This window comes from Ceratotherium simum, chromosome 27 (genome assembly GCF_057802395.1).
Source record: "Ceratotherium simum simum isolate JZ-2026a chromosome 27, ASM5780239v1, whole genome shotgun sequence".
NCBI classification, from domain to species: domain Eukaryota; kingdom Metazoa; phylum Chordata; class Mammalia; order Perissodactyla; family Rhinocerotidae; genus Ceratotherium; species Ceratotherium simum.
The window spans coordinates 476,267-502,875 of NC_141926.1; the positions used below are offsets into that span (position 1 = coordinate 476,267).

The 26,609-nt window shown below is 51.1% G+C and overlaps 1 protein-coding gene across 10 annotated transcripts in view; it reads right to left on the reverse strand.

Annotated features, from left to right (window-relative positions):
- Window positions 1–590: 590 nt before the first annotated feature.
- DIP2A (DIP2 acetate--CoA ligase A) overlaps window positions 591–26,609 on the reverse strand; it is a 125,827-nt gene continuing 99,808 nt past the window's right edge. For 8 of the 10 annotated variants that reach the window (XM_087417879.1, XM_087417876.1, XM_087417881.1 and 5 more), the window contains 15 exons: window positions 26,463–26,572; window positions 26,296–26,376; window positions 23,091–23,214; window positions 16,531–16,652; window positions 16,277–16,388; window positions 14,904–15,016; window positions 14,300–14,430; window positions 11,388–11,556; window positions 10,657–10,827; window positions 8,608–8,669; window positions 7,762–7,819; window positions 5,749–5,823; window positions 3,972–4,146; window positions 3,248–3,371; window positions 591–2,607 (listed from right to left, as the gene is read on the reverse strand). In XM_087417879.1, the coding sequence (XP_087274005.1) occupies window positions 2,355–2,607; window positions 3,248–3,371; window positions 3,972–4,146; window positions 5,749–5,823; window positions 7,762–7,819; window positions 8,608–8,669; window positions 10,657–10,827; window positions 11,388–11,556; window positions 14,300–14,430; window positions 14,904–15,016; window positions 16,277–16,388; window positions 16,531–16,652; window positions 23,091–23,214; window positions 26,296–26,376; window positions 26,463–26,572 (1,880 nt within the window). In that variant the 3' untranslated portion in view covers window positions 591–2,354. The remainder of the gene's footprint in view (window positions 2,608–3,247; window positions 3,372–3,971; window positions 4,147–5,748; window positions 5,824–7,761; window positions 7,820–8,607; window positions 8,670–10,656; window positions 10,828–11,387; window positions 11,557–14,299; window positions 14,431–14,903; window positions 15,017–16,276; window positions 16,389–16,530; window positions 16,653–23,090; window positions 23,215–26,295; window positions 26,377–26,462; window positions 26,573–26,609) is intronic. The other 2 variants (XM_087417873.1, XM_087417875.1) reach the window with 1 other exon arrangement.

Sequence of the window (26,609 nt, forward strand, 5' to 3'; positions counted from 1 at the left end):
AGCCCTGTCAGGCTGCTAGAAAGAGGAAACTCCCACACTGCCCTTCTGGAGGGCAGTGCACACGCAAAGCTTCAAACCTGGCATGAACTCTGACCCATTCACTCCACCTGTAGGAACTGAGCCTGAGGCAGTGATTGTAATCGCACAAGTGAGCACACACATCCAGGAGGAGGTCCGCTGCAGCACTGTTGAAACAACGCTGACGTACAGCAGGAGTGAAAGCTACCGTTGTCAGGGCACACCTGCATGACACAGTTGTTGAGACATGCAGAAGAATATTGGTTATAGATTAAAAAGTCTGTCATTTATTAAGTACAAAAGCTGATTATAAAAGTATATGATCTAATTTTGCAAAAATCTTAAAGAGGAAAAAATAAATTCCTGAAAGGATTTATGTCACATACTAATGCTGCTATTACTCAAAGGTAGGATTATAGGAGCTTTTTATTTTCTTTTTTATAATTTAATGTACTTCGTAGATTTATGCTGTAAGCATAAATGCTTTTATATTCAGAAAAAGGAATGCATAATAAAATACATCCTATTTGGGGTAACTTTAAAAACCTTTTCACACATTTCAAAATGCAGAATTACAAATAGTCAATAACTTTTATTAACATAATGATATAAAACAATTTTAGTGTGATATACAGAATTCCCAGAGAGTAACTTTAAAATATTTTAATGCACTTCTTAAAATCTTAATTTACAAGACACCTTGTCTTACTGCCACTGACCTTTCAATACAAAGATTTTACAATATTTATTTGCTATAAAACTACAATATTAAGATTAGGGTTAGGTAGTTCTTTCCCCTGCTGGTCATTCTATTATAAGGAATGTCCATTAGTCCACTGCTGGAACTTCTGTATGTCAAACAATAAATTACACAGACTATGTACATAATTACAGTAGGATTATTAGAATTCCAGTATGTTGTAACACACCACACCGCAGTCCATCACCACAGGCCAACAGAGCTACTATGCATGTGCTATTTGTAGCCAAATAAGAGTAAGATGTGAGTCGGCCCAGTTAGCCAGACCCATTTGGTGGAGAATTTAAAATGGTAGAGAATTAACAGCTTTGTTAGGCACTGATCCAGGCTAATTCCCGAAAAACCTGGTTGTTTCTATGAAGCATGCATGATTCATAAACTTTCCACCCTCAATCCCACCAAAACCCAACAACTTTATAACACACTCTTTATTAGCTATATAAAAATAATCTATGTCTTAGATTTGAGCTTCACTTCAAATTCTTAGAAGTATCTAAAGGATTTTACATTCTCTTCTTTGATTTAGGTTTACCATATTAGATGACCAGGTTTAGTCAAGTTTGAATAAAATAATTGAATATGGTTTGGCCAAATTTTATAAGCACACAACTCAAAATGTGAAAGCCGTCGTGGGGCAAGGCTCTCCCCACGGCTCCTCGACTGCACCACAGGTGCTCAGCAAACAGCACTGAGGACGTGAAACCTCAGATGCTGCCACCAATGCTTCCAAATCCACTGACTTGGAATAAAAATAATTCAGTACATTTCCATGTATTGAAAAGAATTTATATTGTGATGTTATAAAAACAAGCACTTCAACTGAACAGCATAAAGTTACAAACCTAGGAAAGAGGTTTAAAACTAAATGCTGGTTTATCTTTCTAAAACAGAGCATCTAACTTGACAGCCCCAATGGCACTTACTGAGTATTACTGACAACACAGGAAGACAGTGGGGCACGCCTGTTTCAATAAAAGAATCGACAGAGAGGAAGCGCCTGGTGTGGGGTCTGAGCAGGAAAGGCAGGCTGGGACGCGCCCCTTTCCACCCGCTATTCTGGGCCCTGCTCCTCCCTGTGAAACGGAAGTGAAGCAGCTGTACTGGGGCTTCACGTTCCTTCTGGCGTAAATTCTATATGTGAACTTGTCATTTGAAGTGGGAATAAATAATTGAATTTTTAAAATCAAGAACTATATTTTTAGCCAAAAAAGTGCTAACTCGCAATACGGCAGAGAGCAACTATGTGCCTGCAATTCCTTGTGATGCCCGTGCCAGGCCTTCCTTTTCCCAGTCACCCCGCCTGTAAAACACTGACATTTGTTTTTTTATAAATGTCCTTGAAGATTAAAAGCTTTCTTCAAATAATTCAAGAAGTGTTTCTAAAATGAGATTTGGACAACCTTGAGATGGATCTGGAAAAGCAGAGGAAGGGGCACAGTGCTCTGTGAGACTGGAGTCCTCTCTCCCAGTGGCGCAGACCTGCAGTGTTTTCACACGTTCCGGCACCCTCAGTGGGTTCCAGCGCTGGGAAGCCTGGATCATGCCCATCTCGGGACAGGGGGCTGGTGAACTGTGCTCACATGTTGTAGGCCACGTAGATGGGGTCCAGCTGGTCGGCCAGGAAGCCATCACGCAGATGCATGCGCTGCTTCTCGCCCCGAGAGTTGATGGGGATCACACCTGGGTCCACGATGACCACCACGCCCACGACCAGGTGATGTTCCTCCAGCACCACATTCGTCACCAGGGCCACCAGGTCCAGTGCATCCTGCTCCAGCCCGTCCAGCTCCACCACCACCACCAGCAGGTTGGTCCAGGTGAACACAGCGCTGCAGGGAGCAGACAGACGGTGTCACATGGGGATGGGCACAGGCTTCTGGGGCCACTGGACATGTGAGACACGGTGCCCAATAGAGAATAATGAGAAAACCCAAGTAATTCATTGACTTCACACTATTGCTTAACATCAGTTACAATTTAAAGGTCAGGCTAAACGTGTCTTAGAGGAATATCTATTCTAATTAACCTTCCTGCTAAGAACCAAGAGTATTATTTTATGTTGCACGCTGTACCTGTGTCAATGCAAGCTCCCCACAAAGTAAAGAAATTATGAGTCACAACCATTTAAACTAGAAAATTCATATTAAAAGCAGAAACACTTCAGGTAACTGCGGAGATCTCACGTGTTGCCTGTGCATTCAGGGACAGACTCTTGGTTGAAAACTGATTAGGAAAACAGGAAAAACCAAGCAAAACCCAAGCAAAGGGCAGCAAGGAGTGTCTGGCGTGTTTCTCAGCGTGTATCTGGAGGGATAAGAACCTGCGAGAGGGAGCAGGCAGCTTCAGGCACGTCCCTGGTGGAGAGGGTCTGCCAGGACCAAGGAGACCGGCAAGAAGCCCACCATTCCTGGCTCTGCCCCAGAGAGGATGGGCGGACAGGGTGGGACTCGCCCTCCTCTGGGCTCTTACCACTCGGCAATGCTCCTGTGTGCTCGGATCACGGAGGTCTCAATGTCGATGGGATGGTACCGCATGCCCCTCAGTTCGAGCGTTTCATCCAGAGACCCCACAACATACAGTGCGTCGTGTCGCTCTGTGAATGGCACAGTTCACACACCTCAGAAAGGCACACGGTGAAATCCGGGCGCCCTCTGCATGTCTGTGTCAGCCCCGAGTCAGCATTCTCCAGGACAGGCCGCTGGCTACTCAATGCCATGTGATAACCGAGCCCCCTGCCAGGTGAGATGTGCAGCTGGCCCCGACGCACTGTCCAACACTTGATTCTGTGATTACATCTCTGTAGCCAGTAACCACCTCAGAAAAGTTGTGTCAATGTCTGAATATATATTTAAAAATAATTTGTACTATCTCTGGAAACCAAACAACATCTAAGGGGCTACTGAAAGTTCTGACTTTGGCCAGCCTGCTGTGGCCCAAGGGACTCTGCAACTTTGAGTAGTCATGTGTGGGGAGGGCACCACACACAGCTGGCGAGATGTGCTGGTGGCTCTGGGGAGGACCTGATGGCCTCATCGCTAACCCCTACATCCTCAGCAGAGGCCGAGGACCAAGGACAGTGATGGACAGCCACAGGGGAAAACAGTCATTGTCAGAGAAAAGCACTATCAGAGCATGTCCTTGACCCCATATCTAAAGACACGGGTTCATGCAAGGGGTTCACCTAACCCCTCACCTCCACTGGCATCCGTGAGCTCTGTTCTTCTGAGGAAGCCGAGGTAGCCAGTCCTTGCCCAAACAGTCTGAGTGTCTCCAAAACTCAGCCGGGCACTGAAGTGGTCGGCGTGAAGCGACTCCTCCCCGTAGACGGTATAGTACCCGGTGGCGTTGTGGGGACTGCTCACCCAGATCTGGTGGGGCCCAGAGGACAAGAATGTTGGCGCGTCACAAACGCTGAACACAGACTCTGGCAGGAGACATCTGCTAGTCAAGAGTGCTTAAGAAAAACCGAGCAAAGGCAGGGGGCAAGCGGTTGTTTTCAGGGTGTCTTATCTTGTGAACTAAGTCAAAACTGCAGGCAGGGAAAGCAAACGAATAACCTTCCTCTCCTTTCAATGAATCTTTCCTCCCCTTTGGCCAGGAATGACGTCTGTGGGACTCTGCGATGTGGATGAGCTCACAGAGGTACCTTCCCGTTCCTCACATCAAACTACTGTTCACAATAAGAAAGGACTGGGAGCAATCTGCACTTCCAACAGGGCAAGTGAAATGAGCAAGGGCTCAGAGTGGAGAATGACTGCCACTAGACTCGCCCCGCAGATGTGCGTAAGTTTACATACATCCACACACCCTCGTCGGCCACACGCGTGCTAACAGTACCCAGAGTGTCATGGGCCCCCTGGGACGTCCTTCTAAACACGGGTCCCGTCCAGCACCCACAGCCGATTCCCGAGACTGAGTGCCTGGCTCCTAGACATCCCCACAAGGTACCATCCAAAAGAGGAGACGGGGCAGCCCACAGGGGATTCTGCCGCGAGGTGTGTTTTCAGCCTGGCAAAGACCCCCCGTGACCATCTCGGGGGCACACTGTTGCCCTAACAGGCCTGGGTCCAGCTGGCCAGGAACGGGATGGCTGAGGGGGAGGCCCCACACCGACCACACCCAGCCCTGGGACTGGACATCTTCCCCTTAGGATGTGGAGTGGCCAGAGAGGCCCCCAGGCTCATGGACATCATCATCCCCCTCTGACAGAGACTGGGCAGCATCTGTGTGAATACCCCTCAGCACTACCTGCTGGGACCCCGGAAGCTGTCTGCAGCAGAGACCACAATGGTCCTTATGCCCACCTAGTGCTAGGACACTGGTTCCACAGCACATCCCCAGAGCTTGGAACTGGGAGCATGAGACCATTCCCATAACAGACCAACCTGGGCACTTAGGCCTCGACTTGCACTCTACCTGCCATCCTGGTCTCCAGGTGAGAGGTCCTACCTGCCTCAAGTTACTCTAGACACGTGCATAAATGCAAGTACATCAACACAACGATTCCTGCACAGCCTGTGTCCTGGAAGGACAGGGACTCCTCTAACCTGTGTCCTCAGGATGCAGAGGACTCCTCCCTCCCAGCCTCAGTGTCTGCCCCATGCTAGCCCCTCCCTTGGGGCTGCCGTTCCTGGCTTGGTACAGGAACTGCTTTTTAAGGGGCAGCTGCTTTGTCTGCTGCTGCTGGTTCCTGGGTGGCTCCTTTCTCCCAGTGCCTACAAAACTCGAGGTTTCCCTTTGCTGCTGGGGGAATTCTTGGGGGGGCTCATCCTCGGGATCCCAAAATCCTACCCAAGGACTGAGTCTGGGAGAAAGAACGTGCTTTGGGAGGAAGCACTGAACAGCTTGTGACAGATTCCCAAAAGCACGTGTGACGCTAAAGAGTCCAGAATTCCTGAATCTGGGGCAGAAAGGGGTGTGTGAGGCTCCAGAGCACATGTCCCCCTGGGGCCAAAGCCCCCCAGCCTTACCTCTCCCAGGTGTGAGTCTCCAAGGGGCCCTTTGGTCTCGGTGTGCGCGATGATGACCTTCACCCCAGGGAGGATCTGGAAGGAGAACGATGCCACGTGTCAAAGACAATACGGACTCCTGATTCAACTGCATTAAAAGTAATGTTCTCAGAAGCTGGTCCAAACGACATGACGTGCACATGTGAGTGATCAGGAGATTTAGAAGCCAACCTAAATTTAACTTTGAATTTTAACCGAAATAAGAGACTTTAACAGACAAAATTAAATTGTGAAGCTCAGCAAAATTACCCGAGTTCCTAAGAACAGACCCTATTTTGAGGTCAAGAAGGGCAGAAAGGGTCCACATAAGCATGTGCTCTCCCTGGGGCCTTTCACCAAGGCCACACGAAGAGACCATGATGCTCATGGGGGCACACAAGTGCAGAGGGCCATCCAGGCACTACAGCTCGGCTGCGCCGAAGCCCAGCCCTGCAAAGGCTTTGTCCGTGGGCTCCGTGGAGCCTCCTAGTTCTGGACCTGGAACCTAAGTGTGAAGAAGCCCTTCCTGTCCTGTGACTTGGAGTCAGTCCAATTGCTGACTCACGACAAATGGAGGCACCGGCTCTTATCCAGGAACCATGGAGAACGTTCCAGGGGAGAGTGTCTTGGGGAAGGACCCCCACACCTGGTCCAGGGGGCCCTCACTGGGCTCAGGTCAGACCATCTGGCTGTCTGGGCCTGGACACCTGTTCTGTGTCCTCAGTTTCCCCATGTATAAAATGGGAGATGACAGTGGGGACCCCCACGCAGGTGGGAGGAAGGGACGAGGGGTCACAGCAAGGTGTGAGTGCAGGCTGTCGCCCACAGTCAGCACCAGGCCCTCCTCTCCTCCAGCTGTCGCCACACCCCTGCCACCCTGCGCAGGCACACGGCTCCCACATGCCCGCTCCTCACTCATTCCCAGCACGTCCACCACAGCCTTGTCCTGTTGCTGTCCCCACTGCCCTGTCCCACTCCGGGCACCTCCCTGCCTCCCTAAAGGCAGCTGTGGCTTGGGAGTGTGTGAGCAGAGTTGGGGTGGCCCTTGCGGGCGGCATGGGCTGCACCAAGCTCTATTTCTTGCCTCTGGGATTGTGCAGGCACAGAGACGCATGGACCCCTGCCTGTACCCTCAAGCCACCAGGGACACGCAGCAGGAGCCGAGCGAGGCCCTGAGATTGGGGGCTATGTATTCCTGGCCATGATGGGCACACGGCCCTGCCCACTATCCTGCTGTCTCCTGGCACCCAGCTGAGGCACACGGCCGCTGCTCAGTCACACCACCCAGGCTGCCCCCTTCACCACAGTGCCAGATCGGGCCGTGTGAGTTCTCCTCCTTCCTTCCAACCTTCCCCAGTTCTGAGGACGCCTGGTCTCCTGGGTCTACATCTGCTGCCCACCACCTCCCACCCCGGTCATGGCAGCTCAGTTTTTACCTGGGCCCCACCCCTCATCAAACCCCATGTGGGCTCCCAGGGCCTCAGCAAGCCTGGACCAGCTTTAATGGTAAATGGCCAACGCAGGGTCTAGGACTTCACCTGCTGCCCAAGACCCCGGTGGGGACCACTTCCTGGCTGTCACCTGGGCCAGGGGCTGAGTTCTTCCAGGCCCCAGTCCAGGGCCAGGGCTGCCACATGCTCCAAATGTGTACCTATGCCGGCCCTCGCTCCAGGACCACGGTGATGGCATCGGACCCTGACTTGAGGGGCCCTACAGCCTCAAGCCCCAGCAGTGGGAGTTGCTTCCGGGTTTCTGCACCCGAAGTCCTCCCTTTCTCGGTTTTGAGCTCAGATGTGTATTTAAGGACTCAGCCTAAGACCTGTGTGGGTTTGTAGTGAGGAGCAGAGGAGGCTTGCTGCACCAGCCCCGCCCAGCCCCGACCACAGTCGATCTGTGTTCATCAGGAGACCTGCAGCTCCCAGCACCTTCCAGAACTGACGTACGACAGAAAGAACTCGGACACGGGGCAGAGGCATAAGTTGAAGCTTCCACTACCTTTCCCGACTCCGTCAACGGCAGACTGTGCGGAGAGCCCCGTTCTACCAAACGTACCCTAAAAATTAACAAGGAAAAAATTTCAGAATAAAACTTACTACACAGATAACAATCTCTAAGACAGCAACTCAAAGATAATCAAAAATTGACTACCACTGTGCCAGTCAGTCTGTTGACAACAGCCAAGCTTTTAGGCTTTTGATCATTATCTTGCTGTGACCTTGGAGTAGTGACCTCAGGTGTTACAGGAGACTTGCCTTCTACCTGCTCCGTGTGCCGGCACTACCTGCCCAGCTCACCTGGCAATGCTCAGGGCAGGAGCTTGTTCCAGGTCTCTTTGGAGCCCTCCCCACCAGCTGGTCCCAGCCCCCAGTAAGCTCCACCCGGGTTTACCTCAAGCTGCAGCGTGGACACGTTTGAGGATCCAGAACCAGGATCGGAACTTCAAAGCTGGGAGGGACTCAGACTGGCAGGCACACACTGTGGCCCCCAGCACGAGTTTACTGATGTAAAAACTATATCTTGCCTTAAAATAGTATCATGTAAAAGAGTCCTTGCCATTAGTTGGTTTACTTGTCTTCTACCCCATAAAAAGCTAAATGTCAACCTTTCGGTCACTCTTGTGTCCTTCCTGGTCATGGAATGACAGATAAAGGGACACGGACTGAGCCTCGAGGACACAGGGATGCAGAGAAGGAAGCCCAGGCTCCCCCCAGTGAAGCACGTCCGAGCAGAGCCCACAGCTGCTGACTCAGCCAGCCATCTGCTAACATCTGGTGCCCGGTGGTCCAATCAGGGCAGACCCAGCCTGCAGAACTTCACCAGTGGGTGTGGACAGGCCGTTACCTGTCATGGCGCAGTGCTCTCATGTCCACGTAGACAGTCGTGGGGTCCGGGCCGGCTGTGCCCTGGAAGGAGAGCAGCAGAGGAACTTCCGTTCAGGATTCTCAGGCTCATCTCGCTTTCAGGAGCGTATCTGCGTCTACACAGGCACAGCTGCGTGACAGCTCCTGCCAGCGGGGATGCCTGGGAAGGGAGCAGCTCTGCTCCCAGCAGGGAGTCTGCCCAGGGGCCCTGATGCCTTCCATTCACACACCTACATGGCTTGACAACAACGAGTGAAACATCCAATAACACTGAATAAAAACGTCAAATCCTACAACTTTACATTTCAGTTCTAACAGATTTCTATTCTCTATGCTATGGTGAAAACACCACTACGGGTTTTGCGGGGTGTCTCCATCAAGCCGTCGGCTTGGGCCTGGCCTCCCACCAGCTGACCTAATTCTCCTGAGGGCTGAGCACAGCAGAGGCTCCCTCAGAGATCAGCCCGAATGACATCGTCCCTTCTCTCTCCTCTCATCTGACCCCTGACGCTGACCCTGATGGAAGAACATTATGTTCTGTTTATTAGATAAGGAACATCAAATTCAACAGATAGTCTGCTCAACATTACTCTCTGAAGATCCCAAACCACATGACCTGTGTCTGCTGTACAATTAAAACAAAAACTTCTTCATTGAGACTAAACACAGCTCTTCCTCCACAGGCAATGCTATGAATGTTAAAATCTTGTAAAAATAGTTTTGCTCTTAAGTTTAGTTACAAAGGAGCTTTTGTACTACGTCAAATATATCCACTGTGAGCAAAGTTAGACAGCAAAAGAAACACATATTTGTCTGGAATTCATAAGAAGGCCACATGAACTCATGGGGGATACACAGAGGCGCCTTGAGGCCGAGGTCAAGGTCGTACCTGCTCAGCCAGCTTTCCCAGCCTGTTGGGCTGACAGAGGCAAAAGAGGCCAGCAGAGCGAGACAGGGAGGAGACAGCCACAGGAGACAAACAGAAAGCAACAGGCCACGTGAGAAACACAGTTAGAGAGAGTAAAATGTGTCACTGCATCTCAAAGCAAGCAGGTGAACACCCCATTAACATTTGTGCCATCACACGTGGCACCCCACATGCTGACAAACAGAACAGATACCTTCAAATATGGAGTAAGGAGGACACGGGCTTTTAGATGCTGAGCAGTGAAGTCTTCACTTACAGCCACTAACTACTTGCCAACAGATGATCAGTCTTACTTTCCACCCCACCACCCTCCTCCTGCCACATGGCAGGGTCTGAGGCTCAGAGTGGTCAGCAGAGTCTTTTCACGGTTGAGAGGACATGAGCAGAAACGCCAGGAAACCAGGATGATGGTCTCTGTAGTCGAGACCTGCCCTGTGCCTGGCACAAGTTGACCCAGGACAGAGCACTTCGAGAAGAGGGCCACAACCAGGCAAAGGCCCTGGGGGCTGAGCAGCAGCCCTACACCCCGCCCTGCTCTGCTTCCCTGGATGCCTCCCCTCCCAACAATTCTTGTCTGTGTGGGTGAGGAAGGCATTCAATATGCTTTTAGAACAACTGAAATGGCGATACTAGTACAAAATCTGGAAAATAGCTGCTCCACTTCTGAAACTTTGTGTTTCCTTTTAATAAGTGAAATAGCTGGTTTTAAAAATGCATTCGAGGCAATACAGATTATCACATCAATTAATGTTTCAACTTAAAACTTTAAAGCTAGATAGCTTTAAAAAATAAATTTATTCTTGCTTTAAAAAATTAGCTGCATATTGTTATCTAACTCAGAGATTCTTCCAGGTAAGATAATAGTCACTGTTCAAGAACAATTTATATTTTTTCCAAATAAGACTTTGTTCATCAATGAGAATAGAAGTCTTTTAAAATAAAATCCTCATTGCTCCCAAAACTAAACTGCTATTTGTAAATAAAAGATCTGAGTCTCGGAGGACAAGAAATGGACGCAGCAGGTACAATGACGCACGTCAACGATTCAGGAACCCTCGTCCGAGCACAGCAGGAAGCTTCCCAGGCCCGCCGGCGCCTTACCTGGAGGCAGATGGCCACGTTGACCCTGCACCCGAACGTGGTGCTCACGGCGCGCGCAGGCAGGCCCAGGTCCTTGAACAGCTTGGAGAAGGACTGCGTCAGCGCGATCCGGGGCCGCTCCTCGGCCACCACCATGCACGTCCGCACGCACGACAGGTTCACCCCCTTCATCTGCGGGAGGGGCGGGGCGAGACCTGGGCCCTGAGCGCTGTCCGTGGGAGTTTCTGAGGGACCCACGCATCGTTTGGCCCCAGGTCCGAATGCACAAAGGCACACAAAGGCCGAGCTGAACAGAGACCCCGCCTCCTCCACCAGGGTCTCGGTTCCTCAAAATTCTAAGAATGGAAGGAAGCACTAAAGAGTACGCATCTGCTCCGCCTCCACAGCCGCCCTCCTGGCCGGTGCACGCCTCCACGGCTCCCTCGGCTCCAGCCCCAGGCCTTTCCACACCCTGAGGCCTCAAGGACCCAGCAATGTGCTCAGAGCAGGAGTCCGCAGCCCACCCCCCAGTCCCCCCTCCTGCCGCGGGGGCACAGCCAGGTGGGCGCCAGGAGGGGGACACACAGTAAGCGTGCTCAGCACACGGCAAGGGTTTTTTCTGTTTCCAAAAACTGCTTGGACAGGTCTTGGGAGTCTTTTTTTTAAGGTTCCCAGGGGCCCACTTTGGGCCCTTCCTGAGGAGAGATGAGGGAAAGCTGGGGCAGGCAGCCTCAGGATGGCCACGCACTCACTCTGAGGACACCGGTCTGCGCGCCCAGGCCCTTGGTGCACATCTCCATCACTGAGTAGGAGCAGAAGGTGACGCGGGCCTTGTACTGGCTGACGGCCGACAGCCACAGGGACACGTTGCTCTCCAGCTCCAGCGGGGGCACCAGCACAGACTGGTGTCCAGAGTAGACGCTGCAAGGCCGCGGAGGTTAGCACAGCCCCAGGGTGAGGCCACCTCTTTCCTTCTTCAAGGACACTTTTCTAGCCAAAACAGGGGCACAATTCTGCCCTCATGTCAAGTGGGAGTTTCAGTAGAAAAACACACTGGGGGCGGGGGTGTGACACAGGGGTTCCTGGTCTCCCTCGAAGCACTTCAGAAGGAGCCGGGTCACAGTTAGGGACAGGGCCTGCTGGTTGGGGGCTCGGTGTCCTAAAGATCTGTTGCTACTTCCTAGTAATGATGGGATTAAGAAGTCTCTTCTCAGTTACTAGTAATGGACAGTGTTTGTATTTAATGAGAAGCATGTTTTTACTCTCTTACTCAATTTTAGACCCAGACTCCGAACCACATCACCCCCAAACAAACCCACTCACATGTGTATCTTCGGCTTCCTGAGCATCAAAAATGCATCTTAGAATGTTAAGGTTCTAAACAACTACAAGAGCAATTCCAACCTAGCAGGTGGGAGCAGCAATACAGGCACCTGCACACTCTGCCTCCACTCACCTGCACACTCCTCCTCCACTCACCTGCACTCTCACCCACACATTCTGCCTCCACTCACCTGCACTCTCACCTGCACACTCTGCCTCCACTCACCTGCACACTCCTCCTCCACTCACCTGCACTCTCACCCACACACTCTGCCTCCACTCACCTGCACTCTCACCTGCACACTCTGCCTCCACTCACCTGTACTCTCAATTGTACGCTCTGCCTCCACTCACCTGCACTCTCAATTGTACACTCCTCCTCCACTCACCTGCACTCTCAATTGTACACTCTGCCTCCACTCACCTGCACTCTCAATTGTACACTCTCCCTCCACTCACCTGCACTCTCACCCGCACACTCTGCCTCCACTCACCTGCACTCTCACCCGCACACTCCTCCTCCACTCACTTGCACTCTCACCTGCACATTCTCCCTCCACTCACCTGCACATTCAACTGTACGCTCTGCCTCCACTCACCTGCACTCTCAATTGTACGCTCTGCCTCCACTCACCTGCACTCTCAATTGTACGCTCTGCCTCCACTCACCTGCACTCTCAATTGTACGCTCTGCCTCCACTCACCTGCACTCTCAATTGTACGCTCTGCCTCCACTCACCTGCACTCTCAATTGTACGCTCTGCCTCCACTCACCTGCACTCTCAATTGTACGCTCTGCCTCCACTCACCTGCACATTCAACTGTACACTCTGCCTCCACTCACCTGCACTCTCAACTGTACGCTCTGCCTCCACTCACCTGCACTCTCAATTGTACGCTCTGCCTCCACTCACCTGCACTCTCAATTGTACGCTCTGCCTCCACTCACCTGCACATTCAACTGTACGCTCTGCCTCCACTCACCTGCACATTCAACTGTACACTCTGCCTCCACTCACCTGCACTCTCAACTGTACGCTCTGCCTCCACTCACCTGCACTCTCAATTGTACGCTCTGCCTCCACTCACCTGCACATTCAACTGTACACTCTGCCTCCACTCACCTGCACTCTCAACTGTACGCTCTGCCTCCACTCACCTGCACTCTCAATTGTACGCTCTGCCTCCACTCACCTGCACATTCAACTGTACGCTCTGCCTCCACTCACCTGCACTCTCAACTGTACGCTCTGCCTCCACTCACCTGCACTCTCAACTGTACGCTCTGCCTCCACTCACCTGCACTCTCAATTGTACGCTCTGCCTCCACTCACCTGCACTCTCAATTGTACGCTCTGCCTCCACTCACCTGCACATTCAACTGTACACTCTGCCTCCACTCACCTGCACTCTCAACTGTACGCTCTGCCTCCACTCACCTGCACTCTCAATTGTACGCTCTGCCTCCACTCACCTGCACTCTCAATTGTACGCTCTGCCTCCACTCACCTGCACTCTCAATTGTACGCTCTGCCTCCACTCACCTGCACATTCAACTGTACACTCTGCCTCCACTCACCTGCACTCTCAACTGTACGCTCTGCCTCCACTCACCTGCACTCTCAACTGTACGCTCTGCCTCCACTCACCTGCACTCTCAATTGTACGCTCTGCCTCCACTCACCTGCACTCTCAATTGTACGCTCTGCCTCCACTCACCTGCACATTCAACTGTACGCTCTGCCTCCACTCACCTGCACTCTCAACTGTACGCTCTGCCTCCACTCACCTGCACTCTCAATTGTACACTCTCCCTCCACTCACCTGCACTCTCAACTGTACGCTCTGCCTCCACTCACCTGCACATTCAACTGTACGCTCTGCCTCCACTCACCTGCACTCTCAACTGTACGCTCTGCCTCCACTCACCTGCACTCTCAATTGTACGCTCTGCCTCCACTCACCTGCACTCTCAATTGTACGCTCTGCCTCCACTCACCTGCACATTCAACTGTACACTCTGCCTCCACTCACCTGCACTCTCAACTGTACGCTCTGCCTCCACTCACCTGCACTCTCAATTGTACGCTCTGCCTCCACTCACCTGCACATTCAACTGTACGCTCGGCCTCCACTCACCTGCACTCTCAACTGTACGCTCTGCCTCCACTCACCTGCACTCTCAATTGTACGCTCTGCCTCCACTCACCTGCACATTCAACTGTACACTCTGCCTCCACTCACCTGCACTCTCAACTGTACGCTCTGCCTCCACTCACCTGCACACTCTACCTACAAACTCTTCCTCCTCTTACCTGCACATTCTACCTGCAGCACTCACCTGCACAGACACCACAGGGCAAAGCCGAGGCCACAGTAGGGGTCAAGGCAGATGGCAATCTGCCTTGAGGGATACAGCTCACACTGCAGCTTTATGGACCGGCACAAGGCACTTGTGGCTGCATGTGACATCTAAAGAGTCAAATAAAAGTTCTGTTCAGTGATGTGAAGGAAGAGAGGGCTAACAACATTGCTGAGGTCCACATATATTTACTTCCTTAAAGGATTGCTGCCTCAAATCCCCGTATAAGCAAAACAATACCCAGGAGATAGCACACCAAAAATCTTCTAAATGAGAATAATAAAGCATTTTAAATGCAGCTCTTGGCTCCTGATAAGGAGATAGACTCATCAAAGCCACCTGCTCCTAGAGGCCAGTCGTAATCAGAAAGTTTAGACATTACCATAAAACATCAAAATATGGTTACTCTCGGGCTAATCTAATTTTTCAGTTTATTGGTATTTAACACAAACTGTAAGGAACAATATTGCTGCTTCAAGCTCTGGATAAAAGGAAGGGCCTGCATAAACTGCATCCAACATCCTTTCTGCCCACCCCAGTGTCAAGGACTGAAGCAAACAGGAGCTAAGATCAGAGGACTCACCTTCACGCCGGCTAGTATTCCGGTAGTCGACACGCTGAAGTCCAAATACGCAAGCACGTCTGGGGAGGGGGGCCTGAAAATGCTGGCTATCTTCTTCTTCGGTATGTCATCTGCTGGGCAGGAGAGACCAGTGATGTTAATGCTGCTTCAGGCTCTTGCAGGGAGAGATAAGACATGATTCGTCCCTGGAGTCCCGAGGCGAGTGAGCTCAGATGGAAGTGGGGCTATGAGATAGCAGGCCGTGTGTGCAGCTGGGGAAGCTAATTTCAACCTGGAAGTGAATGTCACACAGAGCAGCCCCCCATGACTGTGCTCAGCATGTGGTGACAGGGACAGTGCCGAGGTGGACATGCAGGGGAGGAGACGGGCCATGAGAACTGTGTGGGAAAGGTCAGAGGAGCAGGCAATCGCCAAAAATTGCAGCGCCTACGGCGGAGCCAGGATAACAAGCACTCCAACCACGGTGAGAGTGCCGTGGACGGGCTCCTGGGGCTCTCAGTGCTTCATCAAGTTCCTGTAAGACCATGAGGGGGGGACAGGTGAGGCAAGGGCAGGAGCCCGCCCACCTCGCAGCGAGCCAGTGAGGCGATGGGACTCTCTGGAGCCAGTCTGCTCCCAAGCCCACCCCTGGCCCACACCAGCTGCCCTGGAGCCGCTCCCCACACCTGTCGCTGGGTATCAGGCAGGTGGCTACAGACGACACTATCCCCGACCTCCTCTCACAGGTGGCGCCCTGGAGTGCAAGCACCATGGGGAAGGAGAGACTCCTGTCTGCTTGTTGGCCGGCGCCCACCTGGCCGTCCGTGTACCACGACTCACCGTTGGAGCCTGCAGGGTGCTGGTTTGGGGTGTCTTGATGGGGAGGGGCAAAGCACTCTCAGTCCCAGGCTGAACCCATGAGCCAGGGCGGGAGGGGGGATGGGGGGTGGGGGCGAGGTTTTTCAGCCCTTCTGGGTTGGCCCACAAGCCTTTCATGGCGTGTGGCAGCATTCACCAATGATGGAGACAACATATGGGTGTATGCGTGTGCACTGTGGAAACTGTCTGTGTGCTCACAAGTGCCAGCCAATGGGTGGGCATGAGAGGCAGCGAGAGGAGCTGCGGTCTGCAGGCACACTGGCCTTGGACCACCACTGGCCAAAGCAACCGTGCCATGAGTGAACCCAACTTGATGGTTCTCTCCTTTCTGAGCACCCAGCCCAGCTCCTGCCAGGCATCCAGCTGGAGGCTCCTTTTAGCACCTCCTCACTATTTACTTCAGCTGCTCTTACCTAACTTATTTTTCGGGGGCAACAATGCAGTCCCTACAAGGGAAGGACAGGGAGTTCGCCGACGCGGGGCTCGCGCCCACACCAACAGCGCTGAGCATGCACCTGTATCCAGAATGGGTGGCCAGGTTCTGACGTCCACGGCAGCCGCTGCTTCCTTGGACTTGAGCAGCCGCATGATCGCCTGCGTGGTGAGGACGCACGCAGACTTGCTTACCTGTGGAGCACAGGGATTGAAGGTGCGAGTGAGATGCGGCACCAGGGAGGAAACCCACCTGCTCAGCCCTAGAGAACTGACCGCACGCCGGGAGGAGTGGAGACCTCAGTCCGACCCGCACGCTGCCCGAGGACACACGTACCTCCACGATCATCTTGACGGTGGGAAGAGTGGTGGCGAGGTTCTGGGGGTGCGGGGGCCGGACGGTGACGGGCACACAGCCGCAGTACAGGCAGCCGTAGAAGGCGGCGATGAGGTCGACCCCTGGGGAGACGCATGGGCAGAGACAGTCAGTGCGGAGCCGAGCACGGCTCCCGGTGTCTAGTGCCACGGTATGGCGAAAAAGATGAGGGGTCTTTACTTGGATAAAACCACCACTCCTCCAAACGAATAGGGTATTTATCAAACACAGGCTGTTAGGCATGGACAGAAAGCTGTCCCCACTGCAGGTGGTCCCCCTGGGAGGCCGGGGAGAGGGGAGGGGGCATGGCCACGGCACAGAGGAGGCCACCAAGGGCGGCGGCCCGGGGCCTCGTGGTGCAGCGAGCTCTGCCTGCCATCCCTGTGCGCCAGGGTGGACGGTGGGGCGGGTGAGTGAGGGCAGCAAGGAAACCTTTGAGGGCCGAACTGTTTGTCCACAGTGGAGGAGACGGAAGAATGCAGGGGCGGCACCGTCCACCATGGACACAGACATGGACATGGAGGAGACCTGAGGACAGACGCGGACAGGACCCAAGGATGCAGGGGCTGCCCGGTCGAGGCTCCGCACCTCCTGGCCATGCGTCCGCGCCCCGACGGGGCTGGGGGCTGCAGCCCAGGCGCTTCTCCTGGGCAAGGCGCTGGACAGTGTACAGGGAGGCCTACGGCCCTAGGGACAGGCCAGGATGCTCCACCTCGCTCTCAACCACATGACGCACTGCGGGGCCAATGCACTGTTCCTGCAACTTTTCTATATATTTAAAATTCCTCATATTTAAAACTTGGGGGGAATCGTACCACGCTTAAAGCCTATTTTCCCATTTTGAATTCAGTCTGACTTGAGAACGCCCGCACCCCACACCCTGGAGGCACCTCCAGATGCTGGCCTCAAATCACATGAGGCCTTGCCTGGCATCTTCAGGCTACAAGACACCAAGACACCAGCCTCAGATTGTTTCGATTCCAGAGTCAAAATAAATGTGCAACATTTAACCTGGCTATGGGTCTCACCAGATTACAAGTTCCCAGTGCTCCATCAGTAACTGGGAATGTGACCGCTGGGACCAGGGCAGCTTAGCTGGTCATTAGCAGGGGCCTGAGCCCACCCACTCGGCCAGGCTGGCTCCACCAGTACTACTGCCAGGGGGACACCCATCTGCTCTGTGCGTGCGGGTAGCTAGGAGGACTGAATGGGGGCCATGCTGAGGTCAGTGCACTGACAGTCTTATACTGTGCATGGCCACTCCGCCCCATGCACCACAAACAAGTCAAACTAAACAGAGAAAGGTATGACTTTGAGCGTATGAGGCTCCCGCTGTTCCCTGCATGTGCATCTTCTCTCTTGGCCCTGGCATCACCCAGTGAGCACCCCACCCTTCTGCAGCATCAGCTCGTAATCCCTCGGGTCACACACCCCTTTGAGAATTGCAAGAAAGTCTTGGACTCTCCCTTCACCCCCCAAAATGCACAAGGCACACGCTTGTGTGCATCTGCAGACCACCCGCACCCTCAGGAGGTTCCAGGCCTTCCAACAGGGCCACGGCTCTGCCCTCCACCTATTATACTCTCCACCTGCTGCTAAGTTTTTAAAATGTAAATTTAGAACTTCACCATGCATTTTATTTTTTTCATTAAAATTTTTTTATGAGTAGTGTCAAACGTACGCCAAGATAGAGAAGAGCATCAGGCTCCCACCTTCATCATTCAGATTCTCAATTATCAAGATGGCACCGTGTTTGCCACCTCTCTGTTCTTCTTCTTTCCTGTATTGAAGCATTGAAGGCAGTTCCCACACACCCTGTGACTTCAGCCCTGCCCCTCCCTGAGCATGCCTTCCCACTCACTGTTAGGCCTGCAGCCCCAGCCCTGAGCTCAGGAAATGCCCTCGTCCTCCCAGGCTCTCAGCATGGTGTGGCACTGACGGCGGGTGAGGGAGTGCTCCAGCAGGGCTGTGTCTCCACCTCCTCTCAGTCAGGGTGATGCTCACCTTAAACGAAGGTGCTGCAGAAAGCACCTGGAACCCAGGGGGTACTTGAAGAGTGGGAATTACAATCACCCCTGGGAAAAACAGCCTTGCATTCCAGGGACTGGAAAAAGTAGAAGGAATTGAAATGCCAGTGGAAGTTCTGGAGTATTCAAATTACCAAGCACCTGTGTCAAGAAGTAAACCAGGCTGCCACCTCACCCTGGCTCCCAGGCAGGGGAGCAGGTGGGCAGATGGTCACAGGGACTTCTACACTCCACGGCAGCCCCCCGAGGAAGAGGCTGCCCAGCTCCCACTGGCGGGAGGAGTCCCAGCACAGAGAAAGTGCCGAGTGCACCCGGGGTCCCACCAGATAAGCTGAAAACAGACGGTCACTGCTGGGGCCTGGACAAGTGGCCTGGAGATCAGGTGAGCAAGAGGTCAGCACAGAGCAAACACACAGGGGACGTCACCACGGAGCAGATCCGAGACATGGAGGGCAAATGCAAACATGAGTCAGAGGGGTTCCGGAAGCAGAAAAAGAAGGAAATAAGGCAGTAATGAAAAAGGACATTTTCCTGAGATGAAGATGAGAGTCCGAAGATTAAATGAACAAGAAAAAGAGAAAGGACCCACACCTGGGCACACCCCAGTAAAATTCCTGAACTCGGAGGTGAGAAGGAAAACTAACAAGATTCTAGGACAACGACAACTCACAAAGGGAAAACAGAGAGTGGCATTATCACCCACACCCCTGTAGAAGCACATACAAAACCAAGAGAAACAGAGAGACCTGGATTCCGTTCCAGCTGAGGCATGAGTCGCCAGTGCAAGAGAAAGACATTCTAAGTGCGTATGGCCCACGCCCAGATCTGGAAGAAAAACAACCTGCTAATAGCCAAACAACAGACTCACAGAACTGAGACCTGAAGAAAGGGGTAGGATAGAATAGAGCGGGTAGGGAGGAGAGGAGGGGGCGAGATCCAGTCTAACGGGAAGGACACACCGTCTGGGGTATGCACTGAAACAAGTGAGGAAATTCTCCTAAGAACCAAATGCCCTCAACAAAGTGATGAGTTGGGGATGAAGAAAGGAGGGAAGGGGAGGGACAAGTGAAGATTTCTAGAAGTTTCTGAGGTCAGGGAGGGAGCAGGAAGGACATGGAGTGCCCGGTGGGAGACATAGTTGTTCTTGACTGGGGAGATCACCACCTTCTTGTTTCCAAAATTGTGGTCTGATCAGAGAGCAGGGAGAGGAAAGAAAACCATTCATCCAGTCATTGGTGACAATTAACACCTGTGAGCATTTGAAAACAGCAATTCACCCCAACAGGGGGCAGGGCCCCACACTGAAGAGAGTGTTTCTGGAAGTGGAACACACGTGGAGCAGTGTAGAGACAAGAAACAAGAGGGAGAGGCCACAGGAAGCATGGGGAAGGGGACAGAGCCGGCTGGGAGGCCACTGCACAAGCTGAAATCCCACACAAAGTTATAAGAAAAAAGAATCAAAAACAGAATATCATCTGTCCATACAAAGACAGCAAATAAAAACTGTAATTGTCTACTTCAAAATGTGCTAAAAGACATTAAGAAAATGATACAAAAGAATAACAGAAATCAGAATTAGAAAAAAGTCAGAAATGAGGAAAGAACTAGAAATTATAAAAAATCATTTCACAAATGAAGATGAAACCAGAAGGAACACAAGAGCAAATAAAGACAACAGATAAAGCCTTAAGAAAACAGATGAAAAGAAAGGAACTTTTAAAACTCAAAAAGAAATTTAGTAAGAAACAGAAACACGTCAAGAAAAAATGACAACTACTGAAGACAAAACAGATCTAACACACAGATGACATAAGGAGGAGTGCGTGAAGAAAATCCAGCAAGGGCACAGAACGCAGAGAAAACTATGATTCTAGAAAACTTCCTTGAAATTAGAAAAAAAAGTTGTGAAGCTACATATTTAAAGACACCTTATACACGAGAATGTTAACCCATAACAACCAACATCAAGACTATGTACTGGACTTCAAGAAAAGGAAAAATATCCTTTGGGCATCTAGGCAAAAACAGCAAGGGACTCAGAGAGAAAGAAAATTAGATTATCATCAGGCTTGTTGATGCTTTATACCAGGAGAAAATGGAGCAACTAAGATACTCAAGGAAAGAAATGTGAGTCAAGGATTTTTTATCTAGCAAAAATGACTTTCAATTACAAAGTGTACAAATTGTTATCAAGCAAGAACCCAGGGGTATTGTTCCCATGAAGCCCTCCTGAGAAATCACTTAGAGAATGGGCTTCAGAAAACCAGCCTGACCAGAAAGACACAGACACGCAGACTGAAGGTGAGCGTGAAATACGGTCACCGGTGGAACTGGAACCAAACGAGGGTGAAAACAGCAAGGCTGGATTTGTCAAGGCTGTCCCTCTGACAACACTGACATCACACCACTATAAGAAGAAGATGGGGATGGAGAAAGCATGTGCAAAAAATTTTAAACTGTTTTCAAAAATCACATAGGCGGTCATGGTATTTGTTATTTTGGGAATGCTGTGTGTGATGTGGGATAAAGTTAAGTGAGTAATTACAGGGTATTCAAATTCTATCATCTCTTCTGTCCTGCAGAATCAGGATTCTTGGTATGGAAAAAAGGAGATATAGATACCATGTAGCAGAGGTTTAATAAAAATCCTATAATGTTGAATTTGAATTGGATATAACAGTACAAACTCATGAGGTAGTGCCTCTCTAAGAGATATAATTATATTTATTTATAATTCCTAGCTCTGCTCACTGAAAAGGCTAACAAATAGCAGCCAACCCAGGAGAAATGAGCATCCCTCATGCCCAGACTTTGTTGTGGGAACAGCAGGACTGGGGGTCCCTGGAGAGACAGCTGATTCCAGGTCTGGGGTAGGACAGGCACAAGATGAGCCTGGAGCACCTTGTCACACCAGACAGCAGTGAAGCCATCAGGGACCAGAGGTCGTGTCCTAAGGACTCAGGAGCCAGTCAGAGAGGTTCCTGTTGGCCAAAGTGCCATCTGGGCTTCAATAAAGAAAATAATTGCAAAGGATTGAAACCCAACAAATAGGTTTAAATCTATGATATATCATAAATCTATGCTATATCATGATATATATACATATATATATATATTTTTAAATCCATTGATTGGTCACCTTTGGAGTATGACAAGGAACAAAATCCATTTTACTGAAAACCAAGAGAAGGAAAGAATCAACACTTATCCTGCCCTTCCTTTATGAATCCTACCACTGGGTGACCAAATACTAGATGAGGGGAAGTGTCTATTTATTAGTTTTATGGCTAATAAATGAAAAAGAAATGCTAGAATATCACTGTTTTGTGACCCCTAATGAATTAATGAATGTAGAACATTGAGCATCAATGGCTGCTAATACTGCAAAAGGAGACAACCCAGCATGTTGCTTCTGATGAAATAACTCAATACCACACATAGTCTTGGCAAGGGAATTGAACCCAAGTCTGACCCAGTGTTTGGATCTAGCTGCCAACCTGCAGGAAACAGAGGGACCAAAGCACATGTTGACTCGCACCCCGAGCATGCACTCAGCAACTTCCAGGCTGTGGGAAGCTCTACAGGATCAAACCAGGTCTTTAGTAGATAAACTTTAAGGAGGAGAGGGAAGGGGGAGCCTGCATATTAAAGGAGACATTAAAAATATATCAAATCTAAAGAAAATTGGCAGACAAAACTATGATGTGTAGGGATGCTCATCGGGGTGATCGAAACATAACGAAATGGAGGAAATGATGACTTTGGAAGTCAGGATAGAGCCTACTTCTGGGAAAAGTGGGAGGTTGTGGTTGGGACAGGAGTGCAAAGGGACTTCTGGGTGCCTGGCAAAGGTCTATTTCTTGACCTGGCTGGTGGTCACAAGGGTGTCTGCTTTTATAATAATAAAATGTCGGGGAAGGCCTGGCCCCATGCGTAGCGGTTAAGTGCGTGCGTTCCGCTGCTGGCGGCCTGGGTTCAGATCCCGGGCGCACACTGACACACTGCTTGTCAGGCCATGCTGTGGCGGCGTCCCACATAAAGTGGAGGAAAATCGGCATGGATGTTAGCTCAGGGCCAGTCTTCCTCAGCAAAAAGAGGAGGACTGGCAGATGTTAGCTCAGGGCTGATCTTCCTCACAAAGAAAGTTGGGGAGAGACGGGGAAAGACAAGCAGAGGAACAAAGCAGAAGTACAGTATAAGCTGTGCTATAAGGCACGTGGACAATCACAATCGGGTCATAATCACAACAGGGGCACAGATGTGTAAAGAAGTTAACTGTAAATAGTAAAACCCACAGTTAAGTTTCAGAAGCTGCACTGCTTTGGCTGCAGGGGTGCAGGACTGCAGCCCGGGAGCCTACCAGAAGCCACTGCAACAGCAGTCTGGGAAAGGTGGCCATGACACTGGCACCCCCAGGGACTGTCCGGTGAGGGAAGAGCCAAGAGAGGTGGGCGGGTGCAGAGAGGAGGGCTGAGGACCGCCTGGTGTGCTTACCTGGGGGATAGACCAAAGCCACATGGTCCCCAGCATTCACTCTTGCCTTCTCCATCAGGGCAGCGGCTACCCTCTCTGCCTTTTTGTGCAGCTGGACGCAGGTTGCTGTGCTCGTGACCGTCCCCTAGGAAAGCAATTGAGTCACCACTGAGCTGGTGGGGCACAGAATGCTTGCTCCTTGGGTTCCTGTGTGCACACTGGGCATATCCTGTACTCTGAACTCCCAGTGCTAGGACAAGGAACCAGGACAAGGTGCTGGGCCTAGAGACACATCTGCTATCCTTTCTAGTCACCTGGATCTCAACTACCATTCCCAACGGTGGCTCTTGTGCCAGCAGTGAATGGACAAGCCATCAAGCGTCTCCTGAGAGCCCGTCGCAGTGGGTGCTCCACCCGTCTGGGACAGTCAGAGACTGCGATTAAAGAAAACGCTTTTGGACTTTTTGATAAAATATTTTAAATATAACAATTTTATAAAGAATAACATCATAAATATCCAGGTTCTCATTGCCTAATAATATTCTGCCACATTGTTTCAATTTCTCTTTTTTTTTTGGTGAGGAAGATTGTCCCTGAGCTAACATCTGTGCCAATTTTTCTCTATTTTGTATGTGGGACGCTGCCACAGCATGGCTTGATGAGTGGTGTGTAGGTCCACACCTGGGATCTGAACCCGCAAACCCCGGGCTGCTGAAGTGGAATGTGCAGACTTAACCAGTATGCCACCGTGCCAGCCCCAATTTCTCTTTTTTAAAATAAATCATGACCACTCTGCATACACCTCCCAATTCTATCCCCTTCCTCCCCAGAAGCAACCACCATCCTGAATATAAACAAGACATAAATAAATAATAAACAATAAATAAACAAGCATCCCTAAACTATAAGACTATGCACGTTTGTTTATTTATTTTTTTTGGTGAGGAAGATTGTCCCTGAGCTAACATCTGTGCCAGTCTTCCTCTATTTTGTATGTGGCATGCTGCCACAGCATGGCTTGATGAGCCATGTATAGGTCCAGGCCCGGGTTCTGAACCCGCAAACCCTGGGCCGCTGAAGCAGAGTACGTGAACTTAACCACCAGACCACTGGGCTGGCCCCAGCTTATGCATGTTTCAACTTCACATCCACCAAGTCAGCACGTCATTCTGCAAGTTGCTTTCTCAGAGTGCCTGGGCTGACTTGCAGGGCTCCTCTCTACACCTGGACCAGCTCATCCATTCACCTCATGTCTGTGAGGACATCTGGGCTGGGGACCAGTTCCCAGTAAAGGCCTCCCTCCCTCTGCTGACCCGAGTCAGGGAGGCCTCTAAAAGTGCAACTTGGTCTAATCATCATATTACTCCAGGACAGATCAGCGTAACGTCAAAACCCCTCACTTTTCCTCGATTGATGCTTCCGCTGCACAGGCCAATGGGCTTATATGTCGAGCCAGGCCCAGAGGCCCTCAACGCTTTGCACAAGCCAACTAGACTCGCTTTCACAACCCACGCTGAGACGCAGAACATCACTACTGGGCTCACTGGGAGCCCAGATGCTCTGAGCCCTGCCAGCTCCCTCAGGTGACTTGGAGACCCCAAGGCCCATGGGCCACCCTGTGCCATGGCCACAGGCCTCCTCCCAGGTCAAAGACCAGCCCATCCTCAGGGACCTAAGGACAACTCAAACCTGGAGAAGGCTGAAACCAAAAGAAATGCAAAAACTTACGAGTAACTTTGAGAAAAACCTGGAATGGATTTGGAGAAGCCCAGGTTGTCTTCTGTTGGCTCCTCCTGAGCTGTCTCCTAGCTTTAAAGATGACCTTGGGCTCTTGTGGGCTGACCGCTCCACCGAGCTCAACCTCTCCACATGCAGGGCTGGTAAGCATGTCTGTGAGACCCCCACCCATGGCTCCCTCCTCCCTTGAGAAGCGCTCCGTCTGCTCCATCTGTTCAGGCACTCAGCCAACAACCCAGAGCCAAATCTTCATGCCCACACTCAGGACACTCTCAGGTCCTGCAGGCCCTGCCTCTGACCACATCTCACACTTGTCCATGTCTCCACTGCTCTCCTCTTCTCTGATCTGCCCTCTCATGTCTGGACCATGGCCTCCAGGACCCTGGCTCCCACATTTACTCTCCTACAACCCAGAGGAGTCGCCCAGAATCCTGAACCGCATCATGCCTCTCATGGCTCAGCCCCATCCAGGGCTTCTTGCCACTCCCTTGGGGTGGAACCCAGCGCCTGGGCCTTGCCTGCCTCAGAGCCCCTGCACTCAGTCACATCCCCGCGTGCTGATCTTCAAGTTCTCATCATGAGCAGATTTTATCGTGGTCAACTGTTAATTACTGGCTGTCTCCATGCTTTAGAACTCAATCAGTTGTAAAACAAATGTTTACTGAAGACTTTTCTAGATCCGTGGATACAGTGAACAAGGAACATAAATCTCTCCTATGGACTAGTTTTCTAGCAGGGAAGACTTACTCTAAGCATCCTGAAAACGGGGGCCTTTTTATCTTATTTAACACTGTGTATAGAGTAGGCATCAATAAATGTCTTTTGAATGAAGAAACAGTGACCAGTAAAGAGCAGCAATGAAAGCTGGACTAGCGTTTTCTAAGACCACAGTGATGGGCCCCTTGCTGTGTCAAAGCGCAAGCATACTTACGGTCTGTAGGACACATCTAACAGTCACGCGGGGTTTTTATAGATTTAACTTTTCATGTCTTTATATTTGGTCTACTTGCCCACAACTTGGATGTGAGGATTACAGCTTCTCCTTCTTTATATCCTAAAAGCTCCTAGTACAGTATAGTACACATTTAAAAGTATCCAAAATTCACAAGAGTGAATTTCTGAATCTGTAGCAGGATCAGGACAATAAGCAGTGTTTGTCATGTTAAAGCTATAAACAAATACATTAAGTCTAAATTCTAATTTTTACAAAATAAACATTTCCTTTTAGCTTACTTAGGAGTATTTACATGCATACTGTTCTTATTGAAAAGCAAGCTAATGAGAATTTTCCTGTTAAATACAAAATTAACAGAAACGTTACTGTGTGAACTGTGTGAAAGCCGAGGGCTCTACATAGAAAAGGGTAGGCAGAGAGAGCCAGCCAGTGAAGGCCTGATCTTGAACATGAAATCATGAGGATAGAGTGTGGAGTGTTGGAGAACTGGTGGGCTCCACTCACCCACACATGGGGCACAGGCCCTGCCCTCACCTTGGCGTTGAGCAGCAGAAACAGCGGGTGGTCGGGAGTGGTGTGGGCCCGCCACTGCAGCACGTCTGGCAGGAACAGGAACTGCGCAGAGAGGCCAGCTCAGTCTCTTGCATCCTCACACAGGAGGGAGCAGGGCCTCCTCACCCTCCCAGGCCCTGGGCTGTTACCTTCCTCGCCTGGTCGCTGTCCTCCAGGTGAGCCAGCTCCCTCCCTGAGGCCTGTGCGATTCTCTTCCCAGCAACCAGATTGCCAACAATCATGGAGGCTGGTCCAACCTCTAGGAAACAAGGGGGGGTTCTGAATGAGAAGCTGAT